This window comes from Saccostrea echinata, unplaced genomic scaffold (genome assembly GCF_033153115.1).
Source record: "Saccostrea echinata isolate AGI-Se365-2 ecotype Australia unplaced genomic scaffold, CSIRO_AGI_Sech_v1 ptg000025l, whole genome shotgun sequence".
Classification (NCBI taxonomy): domain Eukaryota; kingdom Metazoa; phylum Mollusca; class Bivalvia; order Ostreida; family Ostreidae; genus Saccostrea; species Saccostrea echinata.
Window position 1 is genome coordinate 26,794,830 of NW_026889774.1, and position 27,695 is coordinate 26,822,524.

The following is a 27,695-nucleotide window of genomic DNA, read 5'->3' on the forward strand; positions in this document are numbered from 1 at the left end:
GTTATATTGAATGGTGCATAAAGAAATCCGACGATAAAAATAAAATGTTATCTGTATAGTTTGTAAAATACGAGTAAATATACGAATGAGTTATCTCAATATTGATGACGTCATAATTCGTTTTCCGCACATGTGCGAGTGGTTGGAGCCATATTGGTTTTGCAGGGACCAAATCTATGATCTAAGAAGAAAGTGATAACCTTGGCTCAAAATTCACGTTTTTACCAGGAAGTTCCACATGTCTTATTAAGACACTATGCCAACTTACTTTCAAAGACCGGAAAACGCCCTTAAGCGGGCAAATGGTAAGATACATGTTGGCCTTGGGATGCACATGGTCAATCCGGGTTTCATGACGTAGTACATCCTAGCATATTGTTTGATAAAACATGCTAAAACAATATCAGAAACTGTTGCAGATTGATACACATACTTCATATGTAATCTTAGACCAGTATGTATTAAATTGATCAGAACATGAATTGTATTCTGATTCAGTAATACTTTTATTGAACACCCTTTTCAAGTCTGGTACAGTTTTCAAAGTTTTGACAATGTGGCTTGAATTAGACATAGAGTTTCAATCAGTTTTATTTAGTAAATTTACTAGTTTTGTAAAGAAAGGCAATTTTTTGAGTATTTCAAAGAAAAGTTGCACCTGTATAATTGAGTATGGAATTGATATTATACAAAGACATTTTGTATTGTAGAATTCATTGATGTTGGGAAGAAACAGCGGGCTCTAGATGCTTTGTATGACGTAATTAAAAGCAAGAAACATCGAACATGGCAGAAGATTCACGAGCCCATCATGGAGAAGTACCTCCAGCTGTGTGTCGAATTGAGGAAAAGCCACATAGCCAAGGAGGGGCTGTACCAATACAAGAACATCTGTCAGCAGGTGATCTCATATTATCCACTCTGTCTTTCATCTTAAAATCAAATTTAACAGCACCCTGTTGAATTATTTTATAGGGAGGATGCATAACTTGCAGTGTTCATTAAAACTATAATCATGCCCTCATTCTAGAAATGGGGAATAATCTATTTGTTAAAAGACAGATTTGAACACATTGAGTTCGTGTGAAGTCGAGCAATGGCAATAAGTGCCATAGGAGATAATAAGCCAAACTGAAACCAATGTACAGTACCTAGAAAACTCTGTTGGTAATTATTTAACTTTAATTTTCTCTTTTGGTGTTAGGTAAATATAAAGTCTCTAGAGGATGTTGTCAGGAAGTACATCAGTCTCGCCGAGTCCAAAACCGATGCAGCCAGGGCGGAATCCCATCAAGCAGTGGTCGACATCGATGACCTTGACAATCCAGACACTCCAGAAAGGTCAGTCAAGGACAAGTATTCAGCTGTCCCTTAACAACATAAAACCCCACAGTAATTCTGCTTTGACTTGGAAATTTTCTGTTATAAAATACAAATTCTTTCTGACCTCTAGTTTACCTTCAGATTTTAATTCTGGATACTAATTTCAGCCTGCTATTGAAGGCAGTGAGTGGAGAGGACACTCAGGACAGAACTGACCGTGCCATTCTGACCCCATGGGTCAAATTCCTGTGGGAATCGTACAGACAATGCCTGGATCTGCTTCGTAATAATTCCCGCGTAGAGCGGCTGTACCAAGATATCGCACAGCAAGGTGACGGTGCAATAATACTATCTATAAATGAGCATTGTAAAAGTTATGGAATTAATTAGTATGAAGTAAAAAGAAACTATTAACTTTTCAACAAAGAGTCGATATTTTGGATAATCTAACTTTTAAGCATTTACTATGTTAACTATTTTATTACAGCTTTCAAGTTTTGCTTGAAGTACAACAGGAAAACTGAGTTCAGAAAGCTATGTGATAATGTAAGGAAATTACCTCATTTATTGTAAAATACACAAAAATTTGATTCAATTTGTTATTCTGGAGTTACTTTTAATTGATGAATACAAATATATTCCAAAAGAAACAATTTCCTTAATCTACATCAAGTTAATGACTTTTCTTATTGAAAAAGAAATAAACTAGCGTGGATTATATATATAAAAAATCAGGACATTCAAAGCCCAAATATTTGTTAATAGAACATAGAATACTATAGCTAATGCATTCAAATATTTTACAGCTGAGAACTCATTTGGGCCACATCCACAAACACCAGCACCAGGCAACTGCCATTAACCTGAACAACCCGGACTCCCAGGCCATGCACCTGGAAACTCGTCTGGAACAACTGGACAGTGCCATCAAGATGGAGCTGTGGCAGGTATGATATCCAGTCAGATCATCCTGTTAGAAATAGAGGACAATAAGAATTTTGTCTGATAGTAATTAAGGATAGGGCATGTTAAATGCAGCTAAATATGGGTGTGGTGCAAATCTGGTATTTTTAATTTGATAATATTGGATACAGGATTCTCAGTGTTTTAAACACAGCATCTTCGCTAGCCAAGGGTTTCTGATACGCTACTCTCCTCATAAACCCTTGGCATACGGTGCTGACAAAAGACGGGATTGTTTTCGTCACGTGATCACGCTTCTTACCAGGTACGCACAGATTGCGTCATCGACAGAAATAAAAAGCGTATTTGAAAAAATAATGTTTTTGAAGAATAATTAACAAGAAGGTATTGAGTTATTTAATTTGTTATTTAAACATGTTAAAATGCAAATCTACATCTTCAGAATAGATTCTTAATGACATATTTTGCACGTAGCTTAAGATATTGGATGACACCATATAGCTATTCATAGAATGGCATGTTATCTCACGGATCGTTGTTTACTTGCGTTTTTCATTCCCGATATGAAAGAGTCAAGATATATCCCGAACGCAAATATCGTCATTTACAAAAAACAATTGCTGATTGGTCGAATGATGTCGATCAACTCCAATCACAACTTGAGAAAAAAATCCCAACTTTTTTTAACACCGTATGCCAAGGGCTTATGAGGAGAGTAGCATATCAGAAACCCTTGGCTAGCGAAGATGTAAACACAGAAGCAAATAAGGATTGAAATTGATAGAAAGAAAATTTGGTGATAAATAGAATTGATCCACCTCTCACTAGGTATCCCAAAATTGAGTCCTAATTTCAGACTAGGGAGAGATAGAATGTTTGTTTAACAGGGAATGAACTTGGTCTTATGTTACTAATTAAAACTAGGTATTCCAGAGTTGAATTCTAATTTCAGATCATAAACTGGGAATGTACATGGTTAAAGGTTAATGATTGTAAACATTGTTTTTTTGTAGGAGGCTTTCAAAGCAGTGGAGGACATTCATGGACTAATCCAGCTGTCTAAGAAATCCCCCAAGCCGTCCCTGATGGCTAACTACTACCAGAAGCTGGGTATGGTGTTCTGGAAGTCTGGCAGTGGTCTGTTCCATGCCAGTACACTCCACAGATTGTACATCTTGTCCAGGGAACAGAGGAAAAATCTATCTGCTGACGAGTTACAAAAGTAAGGATTTCTTTTTAAAGGTTTATGGGATGTAGTGTACATACAGTACATATTATGATAATGCTTATTCTTTGATGCATATGGTGGGAGGCAAATTGAAGGTTTTGAAAGCAATACAGAACATTAGGTTGTGCTGATTGTAAACACTGGTAAAAAGTGGGCCTTTTATGGTATTTTGTACTGCTTACTGTTCTGTTCTGTTGACAAAATGGCATTGAGTCCATTTCAGTAATGTGACTTATTGTCAATATACCTGTAGATTATTAAATGTTTTAATTTGTCAACAGAATGGCCTCCAAAGTTTTGTGTGCCACCCTAGCTGTACCGATTCCGGCCTCAAGGAACACAATTGATCAGCTGTTAGAAACAGACGAGGCGACCATGGAAAAGAAAAGGAGACTGGCCACCCTTCTGATGCTGAATACAGCTCCCACCAGACAATCTATGATCAAGGACCTGGTAGGCCATCCTAATGTGCTGAACAATTCAGATAGGGTGTTATAAAATGTTTTATTTGTTTAGTTTGTGATAAGCAACACATTAGGAAGCAGTGTGAATGTAATACTGCATTAAAAGTTGTAAAGAAGAATATAAACAGGCTTTGTATTCATTGTAAAACTATCTATAATCCATTAGTGTAACAAGCTCTAATGACAGTTTACACCAACCGAGGAATTTTATACACATTATTCAAAAGAAATTTAGTTTTAGTTAGAACTAGTGATAGTTCCTTAAAGTATAGGGTTGTTGTAACGGAATATTTATTACAAGTCAGTATTGTCTGTCATTAGGTGAAGTACAGTATTATCCAGTATGTCCACCCGGAGTTACAGAACCTGTATAAATACCTGGAGGTAGAGTTCCATCCCCTGAGACTTCATGATCGAGTGAAATCTTCCATTGAGTTTATCAGTGAAAATGAGGAGCTGAGTCAGTATATCCCAGCCCTGGAGGAAATTATCATCACCAGGGTCTTAAAACAGGTACAAAACATTAACCAGAATTTTAAAAAAATATTTCTAGGTTCTTGAATTTGTTCAAGAGAAAGGTTTAAAATGATTTTGAGAAAACAGTATTTCATTTGATATAAACTGATATTGTGTGCTTGACCAGGTCTCCCAGGTGTATCAGACCATTGCCTTTTCCCGACTGGCAGACCTAATTCCATTCGCCTCCAAGTTCCGCCTGGAGAGAGTTATTGTGGATGCAGCCAAGACTCTAGAATTACAGGTCTGTTAATCTTGTTCATGAGGTCTCCAAACACAGCAACAATTTACTACCGTATAATATCTTATTCATATTTATGTCTTGTGAATGCTTCTTATATGTGTATAGCAGATATTTTAGGACTAAAAAATGAATTTATTAATTTACTCAATACTGTAATTCTGCAATGTTTTAATCTTGCATAGATGGACATAGTATTCTTAAAGATAAGGGACTAAGTGTAAAAATTATATCATTTGCCCAGACGTGGTTTAATGTACATAAAGTTTACATGTTTTTTGTGAAACAACAGGTAAGAATAGACCACAGAAGCAAGTCGCTGAGTTTTGGTACTGATTTAATGGTGGCACAGAAAGAGGATGTCCCAGAGGGGCCCTATATACAGAGCATGCCCAGCGAGGGCATCCGTAATCAGCTGATCTCCATGGCTAGAGCTCTCCACCGAGCAGTGGATAGAATCGAACCTAAAGATAGAAAGGTGAGAGGTCAAGGCCAGGATGCATGGATTTGAAAAATGACAATGCTATTTTTTAAAAAAAAACCTGGTTTATGTGGTCCCTAGTGAAAGGGTCATGGTATTAACATTGCTTCCTTATCAACCGGCATCTGTTGAGATAAAATTAAGATGAGTAGATTTTTGCAACAAAACCATTGTAACCACCACAAAGTTATTAGGAACTGTTTGGTTTGTTTAGAGGAAATTTGGAAGAAACCATGAGTTCATGTACATTAAATTCAAGGACAAGACACTTGGAATGAATCTTTATCTTTCCTTAGGTACAAAGACACGAGCTTCAAGTACAGATTGCAAACAGCTACAGGATGACAGCTAAAAAGGAACATCAGAGGATCCTACAGAGGAGACAGATTATTGAGGATCGAAAGGAGCAGCTGGAACACCTCAATGATCAGAGGGTGAGTAGCTTTAATTCTGGGGGAGGGAGGGATCTACTGAAGTCAGGAAGAGAGGCGTGTTAAGGGTGGACAGTAAGCTTATCATGTTGGGGAGTACAGAAGGGAACTCTAAACAACCAGGGAGCGTAATTCAGTTGAATGTTTAAAAAAATCTGCATGTTGTTATCCTTAATATAAAAATTATAGTCTTAAGGATACATAACACAAACAAAAATTTGATGCATGGATTGATATATATTTTTTGACTGAATTTGATTAGAAATGATGTAAATAATAAATCCCTAAAATATAAAGAAATCGTAAGTTTTCTTTGGTACTTAGATATGCGACTTTGTATCGTTTTCTTCGTAATTCTATGCAAAATTTTGCACATATTTTTAGCTCACCTAAGCCGAAAGCTTAAGTGAGCTTTTCTGATCGAAATTTGTCCGTTGTCTGTCGTCGTTGGTGTTGTTGTTGTCGTCGTTGTCGTAAACTTTTCACATTTTCATCTTCTTCTCTAGAACTACTGGGCAAATTTCAACCAAACTTGGCACAAAGTATCCTTGGGGTAAGGAGATTCAAGTTTGTTCAAATGAAGGGCCACGCCCTCTTTCAAGGGGAGATAATAAAGAATTAGAGAAAAATTAATAGCATCTTTTAAAAATCTTCTTCTCAAGAACCACAGGGCCAGGAAAGATGAAACTCATATGGAAGCATCCTCAGGTAGTGTACATTCAAATTTGTTCAAATCATGACCCCCGGGGGTAGGGCGGGGCCAAAATGGAGGATCAAAGTTTTACATAGAAATATATAAGAAAAACCTTTAAAAATCTTTTTCTCAAGAAAAGCAAAGCCATGATGAGTCATATTTATATATATAAGCATCCTCAGGTAGTGTAGATTCAAGTTTGTTCAAATCATGGCCCCCGGGGTAGGGTGGGGCCACATTGGAGGATCAAATTTTTACATAGAAATGTAAAGGAAAAATCTTTAAAAATCTTCTTCTCAAGAACAGCAGAGCCATGATAAGTTATATTTATGTGGAAGCATCCTCAGGTAGTGTAGATTCAATTTTGTTCAAATCATGACCCCTGGGGTAGGGTGGGGCCACAATGGAGGATCAACGTTTTACATAGAAATATATAGGAAAAACCTTTAAAAATCTTCTTCTCAAGAAAAGCAAAGCCATGATAAGTTATATTTATGTGGAAGCATCTTCAGGTAGTGTAGATTGTTCAAATCATGACCCCCGGAGGTAGGGCGGGGCCACAATGGAGGATCAAAGTTTTACATAGAAATATATAGGAAAAACCTTTGAAAATCTTTTTCTCAAGAAAAGCAAAGCCATGATGAGTCATATTTATATGGAAGCATCCTCAGGTAGTGTAGATTCAATTTTTTCAAATCATGACCCCCGGGGGTAGGGTGGGACCACTATGGAGGATCAAAGTTTTTAATAGAAATATAGAGGAAAATCTCTACTTCTGAAGAACTGCAAAGCCTTTATTAGTCGTTTTGATATGGAAGCATCCTCAGGTAGTGTAGAATCAAGTTTGTTAAAATGATGACCCCCGGGGATAGCGTAGGGCAACAATGGGGGATCGAAAATTTTACATAGGAACATATAGGAAAATATCTTCTTCTCAAGAACGAAAATTGTGTTAAGTCATTTTGATATGATAGCATCCTCTGGTAGTATAAATTCAATTTTGTTTTCAAATAATGACCCCCGGGGGTAGGGTGGGGCCCAATGGGGGGGGAGTAGAAAGTTTTACATAAGAACATACAGAAAAAATATTTCTCCTCAAGAACAGAAAAGCTATGTTTAGTCATATTGATATGGAAGCATCCTCAGGTAGTGTCGATTCAAGTTTGTTCAAATCATGACCCCTGGGGTAGGGAGGAGCCACAATGGGGGATCAAATTTTTACAAAATAATGTATGGGAAAAAAATTTTCAAATCTTCTCAAGTACAACAAAGCCATTTGTTATATTGACATGGAAGCAACATCAGGTAGTTTAAAATTCAAGCTCCCCCTCCCACCCCCACCCCCCAGTAATCTTTTCAATACTGAACTGATTTGTGCTTTTGCCTAGCCAATGTGCTCAAATGAGCGATGTGGCCCATGGGCCTCTTGTTAACATTGTGGCAAAATCGTACAAAATTCTCCCACTTTACATGGCAAACATTTTACAGGTTACCTATTTGAATATAAATCTATGAGAAATATTGCTGGTTTGTGAAAAAAAAGTTTGTGTTATTTATCCTTAAATATGAAAATGAAATCATACACAAGTATGTATATTATGTTGATGTATTTCTTATACATAGGAGCGGGAAGAACAAGAGCAGATAGAGGAGCAGAGAAAGAAGGCGTATGATGCCGAGATGGCTCGTCTAGAACGGGAAGCCAAGGAGAGAGAGAGACTTAGAAAGATTGAGGAACACAAAGAAATCCAGAAAAAACACGCAATGGAGAGGATCGAACAGCTCAAAAAGACCGACATAGGGGCCAAGGTCCTACAGAATCTGGACGAAGAGGTAAGCAGGGATGACAGTATACAACTATCTCAATATCATAAATACAAAAATAAAATAAAAAGACTGACATAGGGGCCAAGGTCCTACAGAATCTGGACGAAGAGGTAAGCAGGGAGGACGGTATACAACTATCTCAATACCATAAATACAAAAATAAAATAAAAAGACTGACATAGGGGCCAAGGTCCTACAGAATCTGGATGAAGAGGTAAGACGTGACGGCAGTATACAACTATCTCAATACCATAAATACAAAAATAAAATAAAAAGACTGACATAGGGGCCAAGGTCCTACAGAATCTGGACGAAGAGGTAAGCAGGGACGACGGTATACAACTATCTCAATACCATAAATACAAAAATAAAATAAAAAGACTGACATAGGGGCCAAGGTCCTACAGAATCTGGACGAAGAGGTAAGCAGGGACGACGGTATACAACTATCTCAATACCATAAATACAAAAATAAAATAAAAAGACTGACATAGAGGCCAAGGTCCTACAGAATCTGGACGAAGAGGTAAGACGCGACGGCAGTATACAACTATCTCAATACCATAAATACAAAAATAAAATAAAAAGACTGACATAGGGGCCAAGGTCCTACAGAATCTGGACGAAGAGGTAAGCAGGGAGGACGGTATACAACTATCTCAATACCATAAATACAAAAATAAAATAAAAAGACTGACATAGGGGCCAAGGTCCTACAGAATCTGGACGAAGAGGTAAGACGCGACGACAGTATACAACTATCTCAATACCATAAATACAAAAATAAAATAAAAAGACTGACATAGGGGCCAAGGTCCTACAGAATCTGGACGAAGAGGTTAGCAGGGACGACGGTATACAACTATCTCAATACCATAAATACAAAAATAAAATAAAAAGACTGACATAGGGGCCAAGGTCCTACAGAATCTGGACGAAGAGGTAAGCAGGGAGGACGGTATACAACTATCTCAATACCATAAATACAAAAATAAAATAAAAAGACTGACATAGGGGCCAAGGTCCTACAGAATCTGGACGAAGAGGTAAGCAGGGACGACAGTATACAACTATCTCAATATCATAAATACAAAAATAAAATAAAAAGACTGACATAGGGGCCAAGGTCCTACAGAATCTGGACGAAGAGGTAAGACGCGACGGCAGTATACAACTATCTCAATACCATAAATACAAAAATAAAATAAAAAGACTGACATAGGGGCCAAGGTCCTACAGAATCTGGACGAGGAGGTAAGACGCGACGGCAGTATACAACTATCTCAATACCATAAATACAAAAATAAAATAAAAAGACTGACATAGGGGCCAAGGTCCTACAGAATCTGGATGAAGAGGTAAGACGCGACGGCAGTATACAACTATCTCAATATCATAAATACAAAAATAAAATAAAAAGACTGACATAGGGGCCAAGGTCCTACAGAATCTGGATGAAGAGGTAAGACGCGACGGCAGTATACAACTATCTCAATACCATAAATACAAAAATAAAATAAAAAGACTGACATAGGGGCCAAGGTCCTACAGAATCTGGACGAAGAGGTAAGACGCGACGGCAGTATACAACTATCTCAATACCATAAATACAAAAATAAAATAAAAAGACTGACATAGGGGCCAAGGTCCTACAGAATCTGGATGAAGAGGTAAGACGCGACGGCAGTATACAACTATCTCAATATCATAAATACAAAAATAAAATAAAAAGACTGACATAGGGGCCAAGGTCCTACAGAATCTGGATGAAGAGGTAAGACGCGACGGCAGTATACAACTATCTCAATACCATAAATACAAAAATAAAATAAAAAGACTGACATAGGGGCCAAGGTCCTACAGAATCTGGACGAGGAGGTAAGACGCGACGGCAGTATACAACTATCTCAATACCATAAATACAAAAATAAAATAAAAAGACTGACATAGGGGCCAAGGTCCTACAGAATCTGGACGAAGAGGTAAGCAGGGACGACAGTATACAACTATCTCAATATCATAAATACAAAAATAAAATAAAAAGACTGACATAGGGGCCAAGGTCCTACAGAATCTGGACGAAGAGGTAAGACGCGACGGCAGTATACAACTATCTCAATACCATAAATACAAAAATAAAATAAAAAGACTGACATAGGGGCCAAGGTCCTACAGAATCTGGACGAGGAGGTAAGACGCGACGGCAGTATACAACTATCTCAATACCATAAATACAAAAATAAAATAAAAAGACTGACATAGGGGCCAAGGTCCTACAGAATCTGGATGAAGAGGTAAGACGCGACGGCAGTATACAACTATCTCAATACCATAAATACAAAAATAAAATAAAAAGACTGACATAGGGGCCAAGGTCCTACAGAATCTGGACGAAGAGGTAAGCAGGGATGACAGTATACAACTATCTCAATATCATAAATACAAAAATAAAATAAAAAGACTGACATAGGGGCCAAGGTCCTACAGAATCTGGACGAAGAGGTAAGACGCGACGGCAGTATGTAAAATCTTATCCTTAGTACAGAGACATAGGTTTATCAAAGTTTTGTGATGTGCAATTCTGTTCTGTGAATTCTAGTCAACTTACAGAACAATTATCAAGATCTAAAAGGATTTATCACTTTTTTCAGTTGAAGAGGTAGCAAGTATTTATTCCTGAAATGAGAAGAACCCATATTATCAGGAATTAGATTTATGAGCAAAAATATAAATTGTGGAATTAATGCTGGATTGTTTCTTTGTGGTAAAGTGAATGTGTATAAGTGAATATTGTGTTTCAGGACTTAGCCACATTAGATGTGGAGGGTGTATAAGTGAATACTGTTTTGTTTCGGGACTTCTTTCACATTAGATGTGGAGGGTGTATAATTGGATACTGTTTTTTTAGGACTTTGCCACTTTAGATGTAGAGGACATAATGGCTAAACAAGTGGAACAGTTAGAGAAAGAGAAGAAAGAACTGATGGACCGACTTAAAAACCAGGAGAAAAAGGTCAGGGCTTAAAAACACTAAAATTTTAACACAATATCAGTTATGTTGTAATGGAAACTTTCTAAAACAATTTGTGAAAAGAGGAATGAAAAATGATTGTTCAGAATGTTTGCATTTTAGATTGACCATTTTGCACGAGCAAAGCGATTAGAAGAAATCCCCCTTTTGAAAGAACAGTATGATAAGGAGAAAAAGTTGGCCCGTGAATTCTTTGAACAGCAGGAAGCAGAAAAGGTTTGTGATTCATAAAATGGCTCTTAGTATGTCATTGACATCTCAACCTGTTTTGTATGGTTAAAGAACAAAGACCTGTGGGTAATATACTTGTACAAAGACTTGTGGGTAATGTACAAAGATTTGTATGTAAAATACAAAGACCTGTGGGTAATGTACAAAGACCTGTGGGTAATGTACAAAGACTTGTGGGTAATATACAAAGACTTATGGGTAATATACAAAGACTTATGGGTAATATACAAAGACTTATGGGTAATATACATGAAAAAAGACTTGTAGTAATTTACAAAGACTTGTAGGTAATATACAAAGACTTGCTGTTTGTATAATAATTCCAATATTTGAAGGCAGTTGTTTCATGCATGAATATAAAGAAGACATTCTTGGAGTTGTGAAAAGCTTTGTTGTTTCCATGTATTAAGTTTATTGTGTGCTGAGCAAAAAGAACATTTTTCTTCAGTTTTGACTGTCGATAGTTTTTAACATCAGAACTTGGGTGTGAGGGTAAACTGCACATTATTATTAACTGAATTTTTAATGCAATAAAGTGTGTGTGTGTTTTGTGAAACTTATATATTTGACAATGCTTGTATTTAAATAAAACAACATAATCTAATCAGCACTGATTTGTTTCCTAATAGATTGAACAGCTGAAGAAGGATCGCCAGATGGCATTAGCCAGTCGTGATCGTCTCCACAGGATGAAGTCAGAAAAAGAGGAATTCCTGAATCTACTGAGAGGGCAGAGGAAGGAGATCTTCAAGGTGAGCATAATTAAAATGGATAAGTAACTTGAGACGTTTTGGAATTGTTGATCAGTGTGTGAGACATACAATTAGTACAGCCCAAAGACAAAACAGAAAGAAAAAAATAGTACAACACTTACACTAGTTCAAAGTTGTTTTGGCTGCCAGAATGTAAATAAGATTAGCATTAATGTAATGGTCTATAGAGAATCGGCACGTTATTTACATTTAGATGAGAAGAAAATGTAAGCACTGAAGTTTCTGTTTTCTTTTTCTTTCCTACAATTTGGTTGCTACTTGTCAAATATTTTCTACCTGTTCAGTATACAGGTTAGTCAGTTCTGTGTGTAGGTGATTGATTCTCACCTGCTAATCTGAATAGGGTAGTGATGTAAAAGCTTTTAAAAGTGCACCACAAACTCTAGTGCTATTGGAACTAAAAGGTTTTTGGTGCTATAAACTGTTCTTGAACATGTACCTTTATATTTAGCACTCATGTTGCATTTAGACTGTAAAATGTACATGTATGTAAGCTCTTTCCTCATTTATTTGACTATTAGATGACTTGAATGGTATGTCTGTGGACCAGAAATGACCCTTCCTGATATTTGTGACCACAGTGCCTTTAGGTTACTGCAAATCTATTGTATGTTTATTTGCGGTGTGTCAATGGGCAGAGAGAAACTTGCTGCATACAAAGGGTTTATAGCAATCATGTAGATCCTTCAAACCAGCATACAGATTTACATATTTAATCAGACAGAAATGACTCTCAACTTTTAAAATTCTGATTGATAAAAAAAGGCAGCAGCTAGACCATTCACATTATTAGTGAGTGTAGCACATCATCTGATATTCTTTATTCCTATGCCTTCAGCGTTACTGCACTCTTATTACCAGTTTGCAGTGTCTCAAGGGGCAGAAAGGAACTTGCTGCATACACAGGACTTAGAGCAATCAGTATAGGTCCTACAAACCAGCATACAAATGATTTATAGTTCATAATAAAGTTTTACTGAACATATATGATCAGCCAAAGCATTCATTGAATTGGAGACAGTTTTTAGAATGGCAACATCATTAACACTTGTTCATGTAGTTTATCTTGTGTGATTTTTAAAAATCATTAGGCCAAGATAAATAAATAGTTTGTTTCCTATTCCAACCTGGTAGGTAGGGAAAACATTTTATTTTATTTTAATATTTTATTGGCAAGCACGCTACCAATTTTTCCCAGGGAAATCATTGTCAAAGCATTTCTAATTAATGTGTGTAGGATATGCATTTTCTGAAACACGGAATTGATCAAGATTAGGATTTTTAATAGTGAAACTGGAATAGTTTACTCCTGGAAAGATATCTGAGGATAAATTTTTTAGGGTCAGCTCATATATTAAGGGTCAGTCAGGGAACCGGAAACACACTATTTATTTATCTAGGCCTTAACAAAAAGGTCCTAACAAGCTATCAAAGTTCAACATGGTCTCCTGAATCTATACCAGAAGATTGTTCAACAACACGAGCTCATACGAGTGCTTGCCAAAATTCACTGTCCCTCTAACAAAAGTTTATGAGCACGGGTTAGCCCCACTCTGTTAAACATGCCTCCAAAGGATATGCAGTATTTTGTCTGCCTTGAATGTTACCATGACAACATGATTGTTGCTGTGGCGTCAAACGAGGCAAAGATCAAATCAGCTCGCTCCACAAACTGTATCACATGACCTGAAAACAGTTTACTAAAACGAGCTTACAATACTTAGTATAAAGTTGTTAAAATATCAGTGACCATATTATTTACATGGTTTAAAAAAAAAAAATTGAGAACATAATGAGGAAAAGATGGACACCTGCAGCATTAACTTGGGTCTTCAATTCTGTGGTATCATGTTTACCTTTAGTTATATGAAAAAAGGCTTAAAAAATAAAGCATTTAAAAACATATTTGCCTGTAGCGTTGCCTCAGGATCATGTTGGTCCTGTGGTGTCATAAAGGGCACAAAGCAAATTGCTGCTTACACAAGATGTAGATTTTCTACAACTTTACATAACAGCAAACATCTAGATATATATTAAAGCATTTATGTAGATTGCACACTTTAATTACACAAGTTGACTCACAATTCATGACTGATCTCTTTTATGATTATTATGCTTATGATTATTTAAAATCAACAATTTAATGAAGAAAAATTTTGTTCTTGTCCTGACATGGTATCTGGAGCATAAAATGGTTTGTAAGATTAATCAGGAACACATCAAAAAGTTTTAACTGCCTTGAATGTTACCATGACAATATGATTGTTGCTGTGGCGTCAAATGAGGCAAAGAACAAATCAGCTCGCTCCACAAACTGTATCACATGACCTGAAAACAGTTTACTAAAACGAGCTTACAATCTCTAGCCATATGGAGATAGTTACTTTTCTTATGAATGTTTCTATCTATCTTTATAAGAAATACTGTTTTATTTTACAGAAAAAGTTGGTTGAATTTGAGACGAAGGTAGCCGAGGAGAGGAAGAAGAGGCTGTATGAGAGGAAGGAGAAGCGAAGGGAGGAGAGGAGACAGAGGTGGTTACAGGAGAAGGCAGAGGAAGAACAGAGGAGGAGGGATGAACAGCTCAAACGAGGTAAGGTCAAACAGCTAAAACGAGGTAATGTTAAGGGAGAAAAGGAGGAGTATTGGGGTAATATCAGGTGGAGATTTAAACATAAAAAGCTTTAGAGAGGTAATGTTAGAGGTAAAGGGAGGATTTAATGATGAACAGCTGAAATGGAGTAATGTTTGGCAAAGGGGAGGATTTAGAGATGAGCAGCCCAAAGGGGAGAGAAAGGGGTGTTGGTGGGGATAATCAGAGGGAAGTAATGTTTTGATATAATGCAGACCTGTTTACTCTTACGATTTCGCCGTATTTTGTACGGATTTTCAGTCCAAAATACGTCTTACGTTTTGCTATAACGAAAATACGGAAATCCGTTCATATGGATTTTATCAATTAGTGTTCGTTATATGTCTCAGTTTGACGCTTTTAAATCGCTAAAGAAGAGAAAATTTTCAAACATTTAAGTTGCCAAAACGCGGTGGTTTAAAAAATGACAGAAATCATTCAAACGAGAGCAGTGTATGATGTTTTTCTTTGTTATTAAACCATGTTTTGGTAATCAGAAATATAGTTGTTTTCTAGTAATATATGTACAGTCGATGAAAAGTGAAATGTTACAGGCAAATGCCAAATCTCACTGACAAATCTAATGAAAAATACTGAGAGACACTAATTTGGGTAAACAGGTCTGTATAATGGGAAGAAAGAAATGTGGATGTGTTGATCATGCTTATGCTACATCATACTTTTTGAATGAATAATTTGACAGGACTAAAAAAAGGAGAGAACAAAATCTAAAATAAAAATATGTATGTATATTAAAAAATAAATGTTTCAATCAGAACGAGAGGAGAAGGAGAGAGAAGAAAGAGAAAAGTTGGAGGCAGAAAAGAAGGAATATGAAGAGAGATTGGCTAAACTGGAGGAACAGGCAGAAAAACAGAGAAGGAGGGAGAGAGAGATAGAGGAGAAAGAAGCCAAACGAAGGATGGAGATGGAGAGATCAGGGTATAGTTTAACTTTTTAAACATGTGTACATACAAGTTACTAAAAGCCACTTAATGCAAAAAGGATTTTTCTAACTGCAGGTTTCATTAAATTTATACTATGATTGTAACTTTAGAGATGATCAAAGAGATGATCGTACCAGAACCCCTGGACGTCCTGGAGAGAAGCCGAGTTGGCGAGATCGTGAACGCGAGAAAGAGGAGGATAGCCGAGCTTGGCGACCATCTCGGGAACCAGGAGCTTCAAGCTGGAGAGAAAGGGAGAAACAGAGAATTGATGCCTGGAAGAAAGAGCCTAGTCCCACCAAAAGGTAAGGGGTTTTTTTGTAGGATAACTTTAATGGATTACTTTATTCAATTCACACTTCAAAATAGGTAGCGTATCATATGAGGAAGATATTGTTTTTGAAATATCAAAGTCTATGGGAAGACAAGGTGATAAAAGAATCATTTCCTGGTCATATTTGGACAAAATTGATGTTCATAAATATTGTGTTCTGTAGATATGATGAGGAAGAGGAGCCTAAAGGAGATAGATGGAGGGCAGGACCCAGGGATGACAGACCACCACCCAGGGGATCCTCACCCCCCAGGGACAGCTGGAGAGGTGGCAGGGGTGATGATAGAGGTCCTTCAAGGGATGGTGGTGATCGTGGTGGATTTGGAGATCGCAGAAGAGATGATCGTGATTTTGGTAGAAGGGATGATAGAGATTTTGGACGAAGAGATGATAGAGATTTTGGAAGAAGGGAGGATAGAGATTTTGGCAGAAGAGATGATAGAGATTTTGGAAGAAGAGATGATAGAGACTTTGGTAGAAGAGATGATAGAGATTTTGGTAGAAGAGATGACAGGGACAGAGATTTTGGAAGGAGAGATGATAGAGACAAAGATTTTGGCCGTAGAGATGACCGTGACTTTGGCCGTAGAGATGATCGTGACTTTGGTGATCGTCGTAGAGAAGATTTTGATCGCCGTCCACCTGCTAGAGATGACAGAGATCGAGACTTTGGTGACAGGAGAGCTCCACCTAGAGAGGATCGCTGGAGATCAGACAGGGATCGAGAGGGATTTTCAGACAGAGCTCCACCAAGGGATGATTGGGGAAGAGGAGGAGGACGTGATGATAGATTTGGAGATGACCGCCGAGGAGGTGAATCGTGGAGGGACAGGCGTAAGGATGAGGGAGAGGAGAGAGGAGGGGGAGCATGGAGAGGGGGTGGAAGAAGTGGAGGAGAAGGCTGGAGGGACAGAGCCGGGGATAAAGACAGGGACGGCTGGAGGGGACGAGAGGACAGGGGGCCGGCCAGAGATGACAGACGAGAGGACTCTAGAAGAGGTCAGTCAGTTATGGTTGTATGTAAGACCATTGATTAGATTAATCCATGCCTTAAGATAACAATGGCAAACTGACAGTATGGTAATGACAGACAGAATGTGTACTGTGAAAGTCAGATTGGCAAAGGAAACTTAAAATTTATTCATGGAGATAAACTGGGATATCTGGTAGAGAATGAGAAAAGTGTCTATTGAGGAAACACTGTTGAGATGTTGAGCAAAAAGTATTGATTTGCTTGTGTGGAAAATAATTCACTTCTAAAATACAAAAGTTAATTATACTCAACACCTTTATGGATACATGTCTATCTAGCAGCATGTTGGTGAATTTGGTCATTATCTTTTGTAGGTGACACCCCATCAGGTCGTGAAGGAGGAAAAAGCTGGAGAGATAAACAGTCCGACAGTGGAGGTATGTTGTGCCTTAAATAAGAGGAAATCTAGAAAACTCTCACTTATGTTAGAGATAAAGGTTGTTGTACAATTCCCCATATACAGAAAATGATTATACATTTTGTTCGATTGAAGAGAAAATTTAAAACAAATTTAGGTGAGTGGTTGACAGTATTCTGTATTATGTATTTCTTCTACAGCCAAAAGAGGGCCTGGAGATGAAGATGACGGATGGACCACTGTTCGCTACTGAGGAGGGAGTAAAACTTGTTACTGGAACAGCTGGAGTTATTATGTTGTCATGGAAACTTGTGATGGAAGACTATAATTTAAAGACCATTAAAACCCATTTACTATTTATTATAATAATGTGTTGAGCTGTCAAAAGCTTAACAATGATCATGTTTATGTAATTCTGTGTTCAGTTTATTTTGAATCTGTTATATGATTCTGGTGTAAATGAGATGATAAAACGTTGGGAAGAGGGAACCACATTTGAACACATAGATGTAAAAATCATGTATCCTGTGTACTAATATTAATTAAATATCATTATCAATTTGCTTTGAATGTGATAGATAAATTTTCTTTTTGACTGAATTTAAGTGAAAACATTGTCAAATTTTTATTACTTGTAAAAATAAATGCATGATGTCTAGTGCTATTAAAGTTTGACATTTACTTTATTCAGTGTTATCTCCGGTATTTATATTAGTGTTGTCAATGAGTACCTGGTTAATTGTCGAACAATGCAAGTATTGGTTAGTTTGCTTACATAAAACATTTTACAATGTAAATAAGAAGGAGAAAATGTTCTGCTGATTAAGTCTGCAATTATATTTACTATTAGACTTTATTGAGCATTGCACAAAATATGACCTTTTTTTTGTTATTTTTCACACTTATTCTGATGGCTTTGATTACTAAAAATTACATAAAATATTTATACATGTATATGAAGTGCTCTTAGCTGTTTGGAGAATGCACAATTAAAATGAACAATAGGGATGCAAATCTTTTGGTTGTGCAAATTGCACTTGGCTTTCTGTGTAGAAATTTTTATTCATACTTGATGCAATATTGAGCAATGCAGAAATCGACACAGCCATTTTGTTAATAGTAATCTTTCAAACCCAGGACAAGGTCAGGAGGTCAAACGTTGGTACCCACAGAAAGGTCTTGTCACAAGGATTGCATGTGAAATATGGCAGCCCTAGCACCAACTGTTCAGAATGTTTTTTTAAAAGGTCATGAGGTCAAAATTTTGGTACCCACAGAAAGGTCTTGTCTCAAGAAATTTATATAAATGTGAAATATGAAAGTCCTATCACCAATCGTTTAATAGTTATGGCCTAGAAAAAAACGGTATCTTTCCTTATGATGACAGATGTGTGACAAATAACAGTAATTTTCATTTCATTAATGTTGGAAACAAGTCCATCAGCTGTCTGTCACCATCAGCATCTGTCTCTACAGTCATCAGTACAGATCCACTGGTACCAGTAGGAATTTGTCAGTCAGTAGACGGTGGACTACTGGTCACCTTAATAGACAAGGAATCAGATCTTTACAAATTAGAGTCACACAGTCTGGTGAGACACATCACGGTGACAGGTGATGTCATCCATGAGTATGAGTACCAGGAGGACTGTCAGACCAGACTGTTTACTATGCCATACAGAGTCACAGAGAACGGTAACAATGATATCCGTGAACTTTACAAGTAAAACATCAGGTTATATAGAGATTATGTCTCCCTCTGCAGCTGGTAGTATGAAGTCTGCCATGGACAGAAACTGACAGAGGACTTTCGTCCAACTGATGTATAAATCGTTCTGTAACGTTCTCGCTACTGAAATTTTTAACCACCGGATTTATCTTCTGAGTCTTTACAGGGAGTTTCTTAAAGTTCTTGCTGACAGAGAATGAAGTGAACGTTCCAATTTCACTTTCCTACACAAATCAGGACTGTAGGTAGGATACTCTACTGGAGGAATTTTGCTCAAAGGAGTAATATACCTGGTATTACACCGACATGGGAAATTATCTGACTATACTCATATTAATGTTACAGTTTTAGCGCCATTTTACAGGGACGACAATACAGCTCAAAAGAATTGTTAACCTAACATGCTTTTGTGAACTGATTACATGCACATTTTTGGAAATAAATATATTGGCACTAAAGAAAGACGCAAACGCAAGATGTGATTAATCAGAAATTAGAAAGATTACATGAACAAAATGTAATGGATTCAGCAGACAAGTCTTATAACAATATCGTCTTTGTTTGTAAGGCTCATTATTATAACTGTATTTTAGAATAACTTGGTTTTAATTCTACATCTGGAAATCCTACTTATACTCACTGTTCCATTTTTAAGTATGAATTTTTTCAAAATCAAATTTCAGTCTCGAATACTTTTAATATTCAAGTCACCGAAGGTGACTTCGATCCACCCCACTTATACTGGATTCCGTAACTTCATAAAAAAAAATTCTTACAAAGATTCATTGCCGAATTCAGCAAATGTTCTATACCAAGCACCTATCTTTACTCCTCACAAAATTATTACTGCTATTAATGAGAAACTTCAGACCTACTGTACGTGCTACAGTATATTCTAGAAGTGTAAATCAGATGTGGATTCTCAAAAACTCCAAAGAACTTTTAGAAAATTCAAAGTCAATTTTTTTTCAAAAGTTAGTAATATCGAAACGTACAACTCTCTACACTTTATACAACCATTCCTCACGATAAATTAAAAACTAGGTTTTTTGATATCATATGGACAACTACTTCTTCAATAAAAATGGAACTCGGGAATTTTCATATCTTGAAATTGGTCATCAACAAAATTACTTTGTTAAAAATCTCCCTGACTCTACACACATTTACTCTGAAGTTGATGTTAAAAGGATGCTGAAGTTCCTCATTGACAAGGTCTGCTTAGTTTTTGGAGACTATATCTTCCAACCTAGGAAGAAGAGTTTTTTTTCTTAAAAACTTGTACATGAGAAGAAGAAAACGCTTGCTGTGGCCTTCAACTGAACATTCATTATATCTACGGCGTTTTATTAATTTACAATTGTTACTTCTATTTGTATGTCTACTCGATATGCCAGTGAACTATAGATGTAAAAAGACACCACAGAGTCTGCCACATATGTTTCATTTTTGGATGTTTTACTGACTGTAGACGATAAGGGCAACTTAATTTTATAACAAACGCGATGGCTTCAGCTTTTCCATCGTCATATCTCCTTATTCCGCTATCACCTGCATATAGTGTTTACGTCACCAAACTTATACATGTACGATACTAAAAAGCATGCCTCTGAGCACTATCAATTTTTAAACCGAGGCAGACCACTGACAGATAAGTTGATGTTACAGGGATTTCAACAAAACCAAAACAAAAACTTTAAAGTCAGCATTTCGTTAAAGCGACAGTACGGCTGCAAAACGTATGTTTTTTTCATTCAAATTTACCCAATATATCATTAAGAAATATAATGAAAAAAAGTTGGTGTCAACAGTTTGAGACACATGTATATTCTCTCGTAAAACAAAATTAACGTAATTAGAATCTGCCGGAAATTCAAGGGTCATGCAAACCGGAGCAATGTTAGATCTGTTTATTTGTACCACGTGAATTCTGAATGGCACGTGCCTTAACTGTAGAGTTTAAAAATTATAATTGAATATGAGGTAATAGCAGTTTTTAAAAGCAAAATATCATAACTTTTCCGATAAATTATTAATCATGAACATTTTAATCTGCTTTCAGACGAATTTTAAAGAATTAAAAGTACAAATGTTGACGTTTTGTGTATTGGGGTCCAAGAAGGGAAAACCACCATATCGTACGTTATCGTTCGTATCGCAAAATCAGAAAATATTTCAGGACAGTTTCATTAAAATTGGCACTTTAAATGATAAATATATCATGGGTGTATTTTTATGTTGAGTTTCCACTGATTTTTATGCCCCCGTATCGAAGATTCGGGGTTATATAGTTTTTGCCCTGTCCGTCCGTCCGTCTGTCTGTCTGTTTGTCTGTTTGTCCGCAAGAGAGAGGGGCTTCATTGAAATACAAAATTTCTTTAAAAATCTTCTTTTCTGCCCCTAGGTATTTATCAAACAAGCAAACAAAGTATGTGCATGGTTATATTGAAGAAGGTTGCTTCTTCCAAAATTGTGAAATTCATGGCCAAAGAGTCAGGGGTTCTGGTGTTAGGGTGGGGACAGTGAAAATGCATAAATTCTTTGAAAATCTTAGTTGTAATGATCAAGGGTGTGTTTTAACAGATTTGTGAAATTCTTTACCAATTGATTAAGTGTTCTGGTGCTGGACAGGGCTCTATTGATAGGAGAATTTGTACTCTTCTGAGAGAAGTTATTCCCCTTTGCTATTTACTTATGATTATTGATTACTGCAAATAGGTCAAATTGAATAAAGAATTAAACAAAAAATTTTAATGTATAATTCAAAAGTACTCTCGTTGTTTTTAATGGACAGGTAGACTTGTAAATAATAGATATGTAGAAATGAGACAAAAATACATTATCTTCATACACCATATATTCTTCAAGACCAAGAGAGGTCAATGTGTGATGAAATGGTATGTTCTCAAGCACTATATAATTGTTTAATCTGCATCATGACAGTGACAGAAGAGAGTATATAAGTACTGGCAAGTAAATATCTCTACTTTATGATTTATTACTGAGAACTAGACTACATTATAACTATTTTGTTGATCCCAGATTATCCTTTTTCTCTTGCTTTGGGACAACATATCTCTATTAGTTTATTTTGTTTTATTTCATACTTCAGTGGATCCTTTACATTGTTGTATTGTACTCAGTGACCGGTAAGGCCCTTGGGCCTTTTGTTCATTGCTACATTTTACAGCAAATATTCCAATATTTAATTTATATTTCATGTACCTATGTTACGCGCTTTAGAGTATTTTTGAAAATTATATACTGTAAACCAACTATCATTCGCGTCATCTTTTATTCGCGAATTGTCAATTTGAAATCAATACGCAATAATGAATTTTTGCGACTGAGGAAACATTTTCTATAAATACAAAGCAAAAAAATTGGTTCTCGGCGATTAATATTCCCGAGGATAAGTAGGTCGCGAAACTCGCGATTATTAATCGCACTCAAATAAATAAATTGGGTGGGGAGTCTGGTAAGTTCCAACTAAACTTTCTTAATACATTTGCATAGGAGGATTTCAATATACATGGACTGTATCAAAAAGTAGACAATTCTATGTTTTTTCCCAAATGGCGCATCCCATGTATTAAACGATCGAGCAGGAGTATTGAAATCACTATAAAAATTTCACTATATTTTTAAGAAAGCTAAAGGGACCAGGAATGTGCATCCGTGTTTCGTTTTAAGTCACGGGGCCTTGGTTTTTAAGGTCTCATCCGAACGACCCGTAACTTTTACTTCAAGGTGCCGAGCGCTTGGGGAAGGAACAGTTGTAACCTATTTTTTTCCGACGTAGGTCAGTCGCTGCCAGGGTTTGAACCTATAATCTTCCGATCACGGAGAGAGCGCTCTACCGAATGAGCTACCGTGATGGTCGACATTATTTTTGCCATTTTGTGTGTTATCATAATTAATTTTGCAGTCAATGTTTTCAGATATTGTCAATATTGTACATGTATGCATATGGTTGTAAATATTTCATAAATTAAATAAAAAGTGGAATTTGTGGGAAATATTTTTTCCAATTTTTTTTATCTATCGTTTTGTATGCATATGCATATACTATTTCCCCCAGATTCTTTGAGGTTAACTAAACAGGATCTATGAAAATGACAGGATTTTTCATATTTATTTTAAAACTGATTTTCAGCCCTTTTTAGTACATCTGTTAAATTGTACTAAAACCAAGTCCTCATTATCAATTTTTTTTAGTTAAATAAATATCTCATGTAAATATCATAATATACCTGTATGTTTACATTTCAGAGATAGTTGTTCATAAAGGATATTTTTAATCCCAATTTACAGTCTTTGTTGTTATCTAGCATGCACACTTATAGGTAGATATAACCCAGTAAACATGGCTGCCGGTATGCCAAAAAAATACCTATTGGGCTCTCTGCAAGAGCACATTGAAATGTGTGAATCCCATGAATTACCTATTGATATAATATGTGAAGACTGTGTTAAATTTATTTGTGCTAATTGTGTCAAAACAGATCATAGAGATCATGATTGGAAAACTATACCCACGGCAGGTAGCCTGAGGAGGAGAGGTCTATTTAAATTTCTGAAAAAGGTCAAGGAAGAGGATCTGCCTGGAATTGATGAGAAGATAGAGAAGGTGTCAAAACAAATCAAAGAAAATAAAGAACAATGTGACTCTGAGATTAAGAAGCTACAGAAGCATTTTGAAGAGATAATGGCCAGGTTGGCAGAAATAAAAATTCACTATGAAAAAACACTGATAGAGAACTTGGTTAAAAAATATAATCAATTGAACCTTATGAAATCTGAGTTAGAGAAGAAGAAAAAAGGAATTGCTCACACAGTGGAATTTATGGAGGAGAACAACAGCACCATGTCAGATTACAGCTTGATTGACAACCACATCGAGCTGACAAAAATGCTGTCTGAATTGGAGGTTCATATGACAAACTGTCAACATTCAGTGAGGTTCACTAGAGGGGAAATCAATGATGTCTTACTTGAATCTTTGTTTGTAAAGTGTTTGGATTTAAATGATATTAACTTGACTCGAATAAACTCATTTCAATATGCAGATAATTTAAAACTCATTTTAGAAACACTAAGTGAAGACCAGTGTTACGTAAAATATTATGAATCAGAATATACAGAGGTGGTCGACAAACAAGGTTCAAAACACCGTAAGTTTACTATTACTCCCAGTGACATATCTGTGAATGATAACAGTAACGTTTATTTCACTGATAGTAGTAACAAGTCCATCAGATGTCTGTCACCATCAGGATCTGTCTCTACAATCATCAGTACAGATCCACTTGTACCAGGAGGAATCTGTCAGCCAGTGGACAGTGGATTATTGGTCACCCTGAGGGACAAGGAATCGGATGCCTACAACTTAGAGTCACACAGCAGACGTCTGGTGAGACACATCACATTGACAGGTGATGTCTTCCATGAGTATGAGTACCAGGAGGACGGTCAGACCAGACTGTTTACATGGCCAGCCAGAGTCACACAAAACAATAATAGTGATATCTGTGTTGTGAACCGTACAAGTGACACTACAGGTAATCTAGTGGTTATGTCTCCCTCTGGTCAAATAAAGTCTGTCTACCGTGGACAGAACCTGACTAAAAACTTTAGCCCAGGTAATGCAGTATGTGACTCCTTCTGTAACATCCTTGTTAGTGATCCCTTTAACAATCAAATTCATCTGCTGAGTCCTGTAGGGGAGTTCTTGAAGTTCTTATTGAAAGAAAATGAAGTAATTGGTCCGTTTGAACTGTCTCTGCACAAGACTACGCTGTGGGTAGGATGCCTTGAAGGACTTGTGTCAGTGTTTTAGTACTGGTGGAGAGGTGGCATGGGTGATGATAGAGGTCCTTCAAGTTATGGAGGTGATTATGGTGGATTTGGAGATCGCAGAAAAGATGATCGTGATTTTGGTAGAAAGGATGATAGAGATTTTGGACGAAGAGACTATAGAGAATTTAGAAGAAGGGACGATAGAGACTTTGGTAGAAGAGATGATAGGGATTTCGGTAGAAGGGATGACAGAGACAGAGATTTTGGAAGGAGAGATGATAAAGATAGAGATTTTGGAAGGAGAGATGAACGTGACTTTGGTCGTAGAGATGATCGTGACATTGGTGACATTGATCGTGACATTGGTGATCGTCGTAGAGATGATTATGATCGTCGTCCACCTGCTAGAGATGACAGAGATCGAGACTTTGGTGACAGGAGAGCTCCACCTAGAGAGGATCGCTGGAGATCAGACAGGGATCGAGAGGGATTCTCAGACAGAGCTCCACCAAGGGATGATTGGGGAAGAGGAGGAGGACGTGATGATAGATTTGGAGATGACCGCCGAGGAGGTGAATCGTGGAGAGACAGACGTAACGATGAGGGAGAGGAGAGAGGAGGGGGAGCATGGAGAGGGGATGGTAGAAGTGGAGGAGAAGGCTGGAGGGACAGAGCCGGGGATAAAGACAGGGACGGCTGGAGGGGACGAGAGGACACGGGGCCGGCCAGAGATGACAGACGAGAGGACTCTAGAAGAGGTCAGTCAGTTATGGTTGTATGTAAGACCATTGATTAGATTAATCCATGCCTTAAGATAACAATGCAAACTGACAGTATGGTAATGACAGATAGAATGTATACTGTGAAAGTCAGATTGTCAAAGCAAACTTAAAATTTATACATGGAGATTCACTGGGGTATCTGGTGGAGAATGAGAAAAGTATCTATTAAGGAAACACTGTTGAGACGTTGAGCAAAAGGATTGATTTGCTTTTGTGGAAAATAATTCACTTCTAAATACAAAAGTTAATGATACTTAACACCTTTATGGATACATGTCTATCTAGCAGCATGTTGGTGAATTTGGTCATTATCTTTTGAAGCTCCATCAGGTCGTGAAGGAGGAAAAATCTGAAGAGATAAACAGTCCGACAGTGGAGGTATGTGGTGTCATAAATAAGAGCAAATCCAGAAATCTCTTATTAATGTTAGAAATGGGGTTGTCTTACAATTCCATGAATGCAAAATGATTATACGTTTTGTTGCAATGAAGAGAAAATTTAAAACAAATTTAGGTGAGTCATTGATAGTATTCTGTAAAATGTATTTCTTCTACAGCCAAAAGGGGCCCTGGAGCTGAAGATGATGGATGGACCACTGTTCGCTACTGAGGAGGGAGTAATACTTGTTACTGGAACAGCTGGAGTTATTATGTTGTCATGGAAACTTGTGACGGAAGACTATAATTTAAAGACCATTGAAACCCATTTACTATTTATTATAGATGATGTGTTGAACTGTCAAAAGCTTAACAATGATTATGTTCATGTAATTCTGTGTTCAGTTTATTTTGAATCTGTTATATGATTCTGATGTAAATGAGATGATAAAACGTTGGGAAGAGGGAACCAAATTTGAACACATAGATGTAAAAATCATGTATCTTATGTACTAATATTAATTAAATATCATTATCAATTTGCTTTGAATGTGATAGATAAATTTTCTTTTTGACTGAATTTAAGTGAAAACATTGTCAAATTTTTATTACTTGTAAAAATAAAGGCATGATGTCTAGCGCTATTAAAGTTTGACATTCACTTTATTCAGTGTTATCTCCTGTATTTATATTAGTGTTGTCAATGAGTACCTAGTTAATCATCCAACAATGCGAGTATTGGTTAGTTTGCATACATAAAACATTTTACAATGTAAATAAGAAGGAGAAAATGTTCTGCTGATTAAGTCTGCAATTTTATTTACTATTAGACTTTATTGAGAATTGCACAAAATATCTTTTTTTTCCTTATTTTTCACAGTTTTTTGATGGCTTTGATTACTAAAAATTACATAAAATATTTATACATGTATATGAAGTGCTCTTAGCTGTTTGGAGAATGCACAATTAAAATGAACAATAGGGATGCAAATCTTTTGGTTGTGCAAATTGCATTTGGCTTTCTGTGAAGAAATTTTTATTCACACTTGATGCAGTATTAAACATGCTGAAATCGACACAGCCATTTTGTTAATAGTAATCTTTCAAACCCAGGACAAGGTCAGGAGGTCAAACGTTGGTACCCAAAGAAAGGTCTTGTCACAAGGATTGCATGTGAAATATGGCAGCCCTAGCACCAACTGTTCAGAATGTTTTTGTAAAAGGCCATGAGGTCAAAATTTTGGTACCCACAGAAAGGTCTTGTCACAAGAAATTTATACAAATGTGAAATATGAAAGTCCTATCACCAACCGTTTAATAGTTATGGCCTAGAAAAAAACGGTATCTTTCCTTATGATGACAGATGTGTGACAAATAACAGTAATTTTCATTTCATTGATGTTGGAAACAAGTCCATCAGCTGTCTGTCACCATCATGATCTGCCTCTACAGTCATCAGTACAGATCCACTGACACCATTAGGAATTTGTAAGTCAGTGGACGGTGGACTACTGGTCACCTTGACAGATAAAGAATCAGA

At 36.7% G+C, this 27,695-nt stretch overlaps 2 protein-coding genes across 3 annotated transcripts; both read left to right on the forward strand.

Moving 5' to 3' along the window:
- Positions 1–135: 135 nt before the first annotated feature.
- LOC133192276 (eukaryotic translation initiation factor 3 subunit A-like) lies at positions 136–26,431 on the forward strand. Of its 2 annotated transcripts, XR_009721798.1 has the most exons (23): positions 136–305; positions 711–901; positions 1,205–1,341; positions 1,491–1,654; positions 1,811–1,869; positions 2,130–2,270; positions 3,261–3,469; positions 3,757–3,928; positions 4,261–4,452; positions 4,583–4,699; positions 4,989–5,174; positions 5,474–5,611; positions 7,926–8,135; positions 11,038–11,142; positions 11,263–11,376; positions 12,021–12,143; positions 14,604–14,757; positions 15,573–15,738; positions 15,854–16,048; positions 16,241–17,076; positions 17,425–17,487; positions 17,669–17,779; positions 26,417–26,431. XR_009721798.1 is itself a non-coding variant. In XM_061328272.1 (22 exons), exons 1-22 carry the CDS (start codon positions 257–259, stop codon positions 17,719–17,721), a joined length of 3,774 nt encoding a protein of 1,257 aa, XP_061184256.1. In that variant the 5' UTR covers positions 136–256; the 3' UTR covers positions 17,722–17,804. The 2 variants fall into 2 exon arrangements, 1 of the variants encoding a protein (XP_061184256.1); XM_061328272.1 differs by lacking the exon at positions 26,417–26,431 and having other exon boundaries at positions 17,669–17,804.
- On the forward strand, positions 23,564–25,036 carry LOC133193012 (uncharacterized). The gene has a single exon (XM_061329013.1). It carries the CDS (start codon positions 23,564–23,566, stop codon positions 25,034–25,036), a length of 1,473 nt encoding a protein of 490 aa, XP_061184997.1.
- Positions 26,432–27,695: the final 1,264 nt, after the last annotated feature.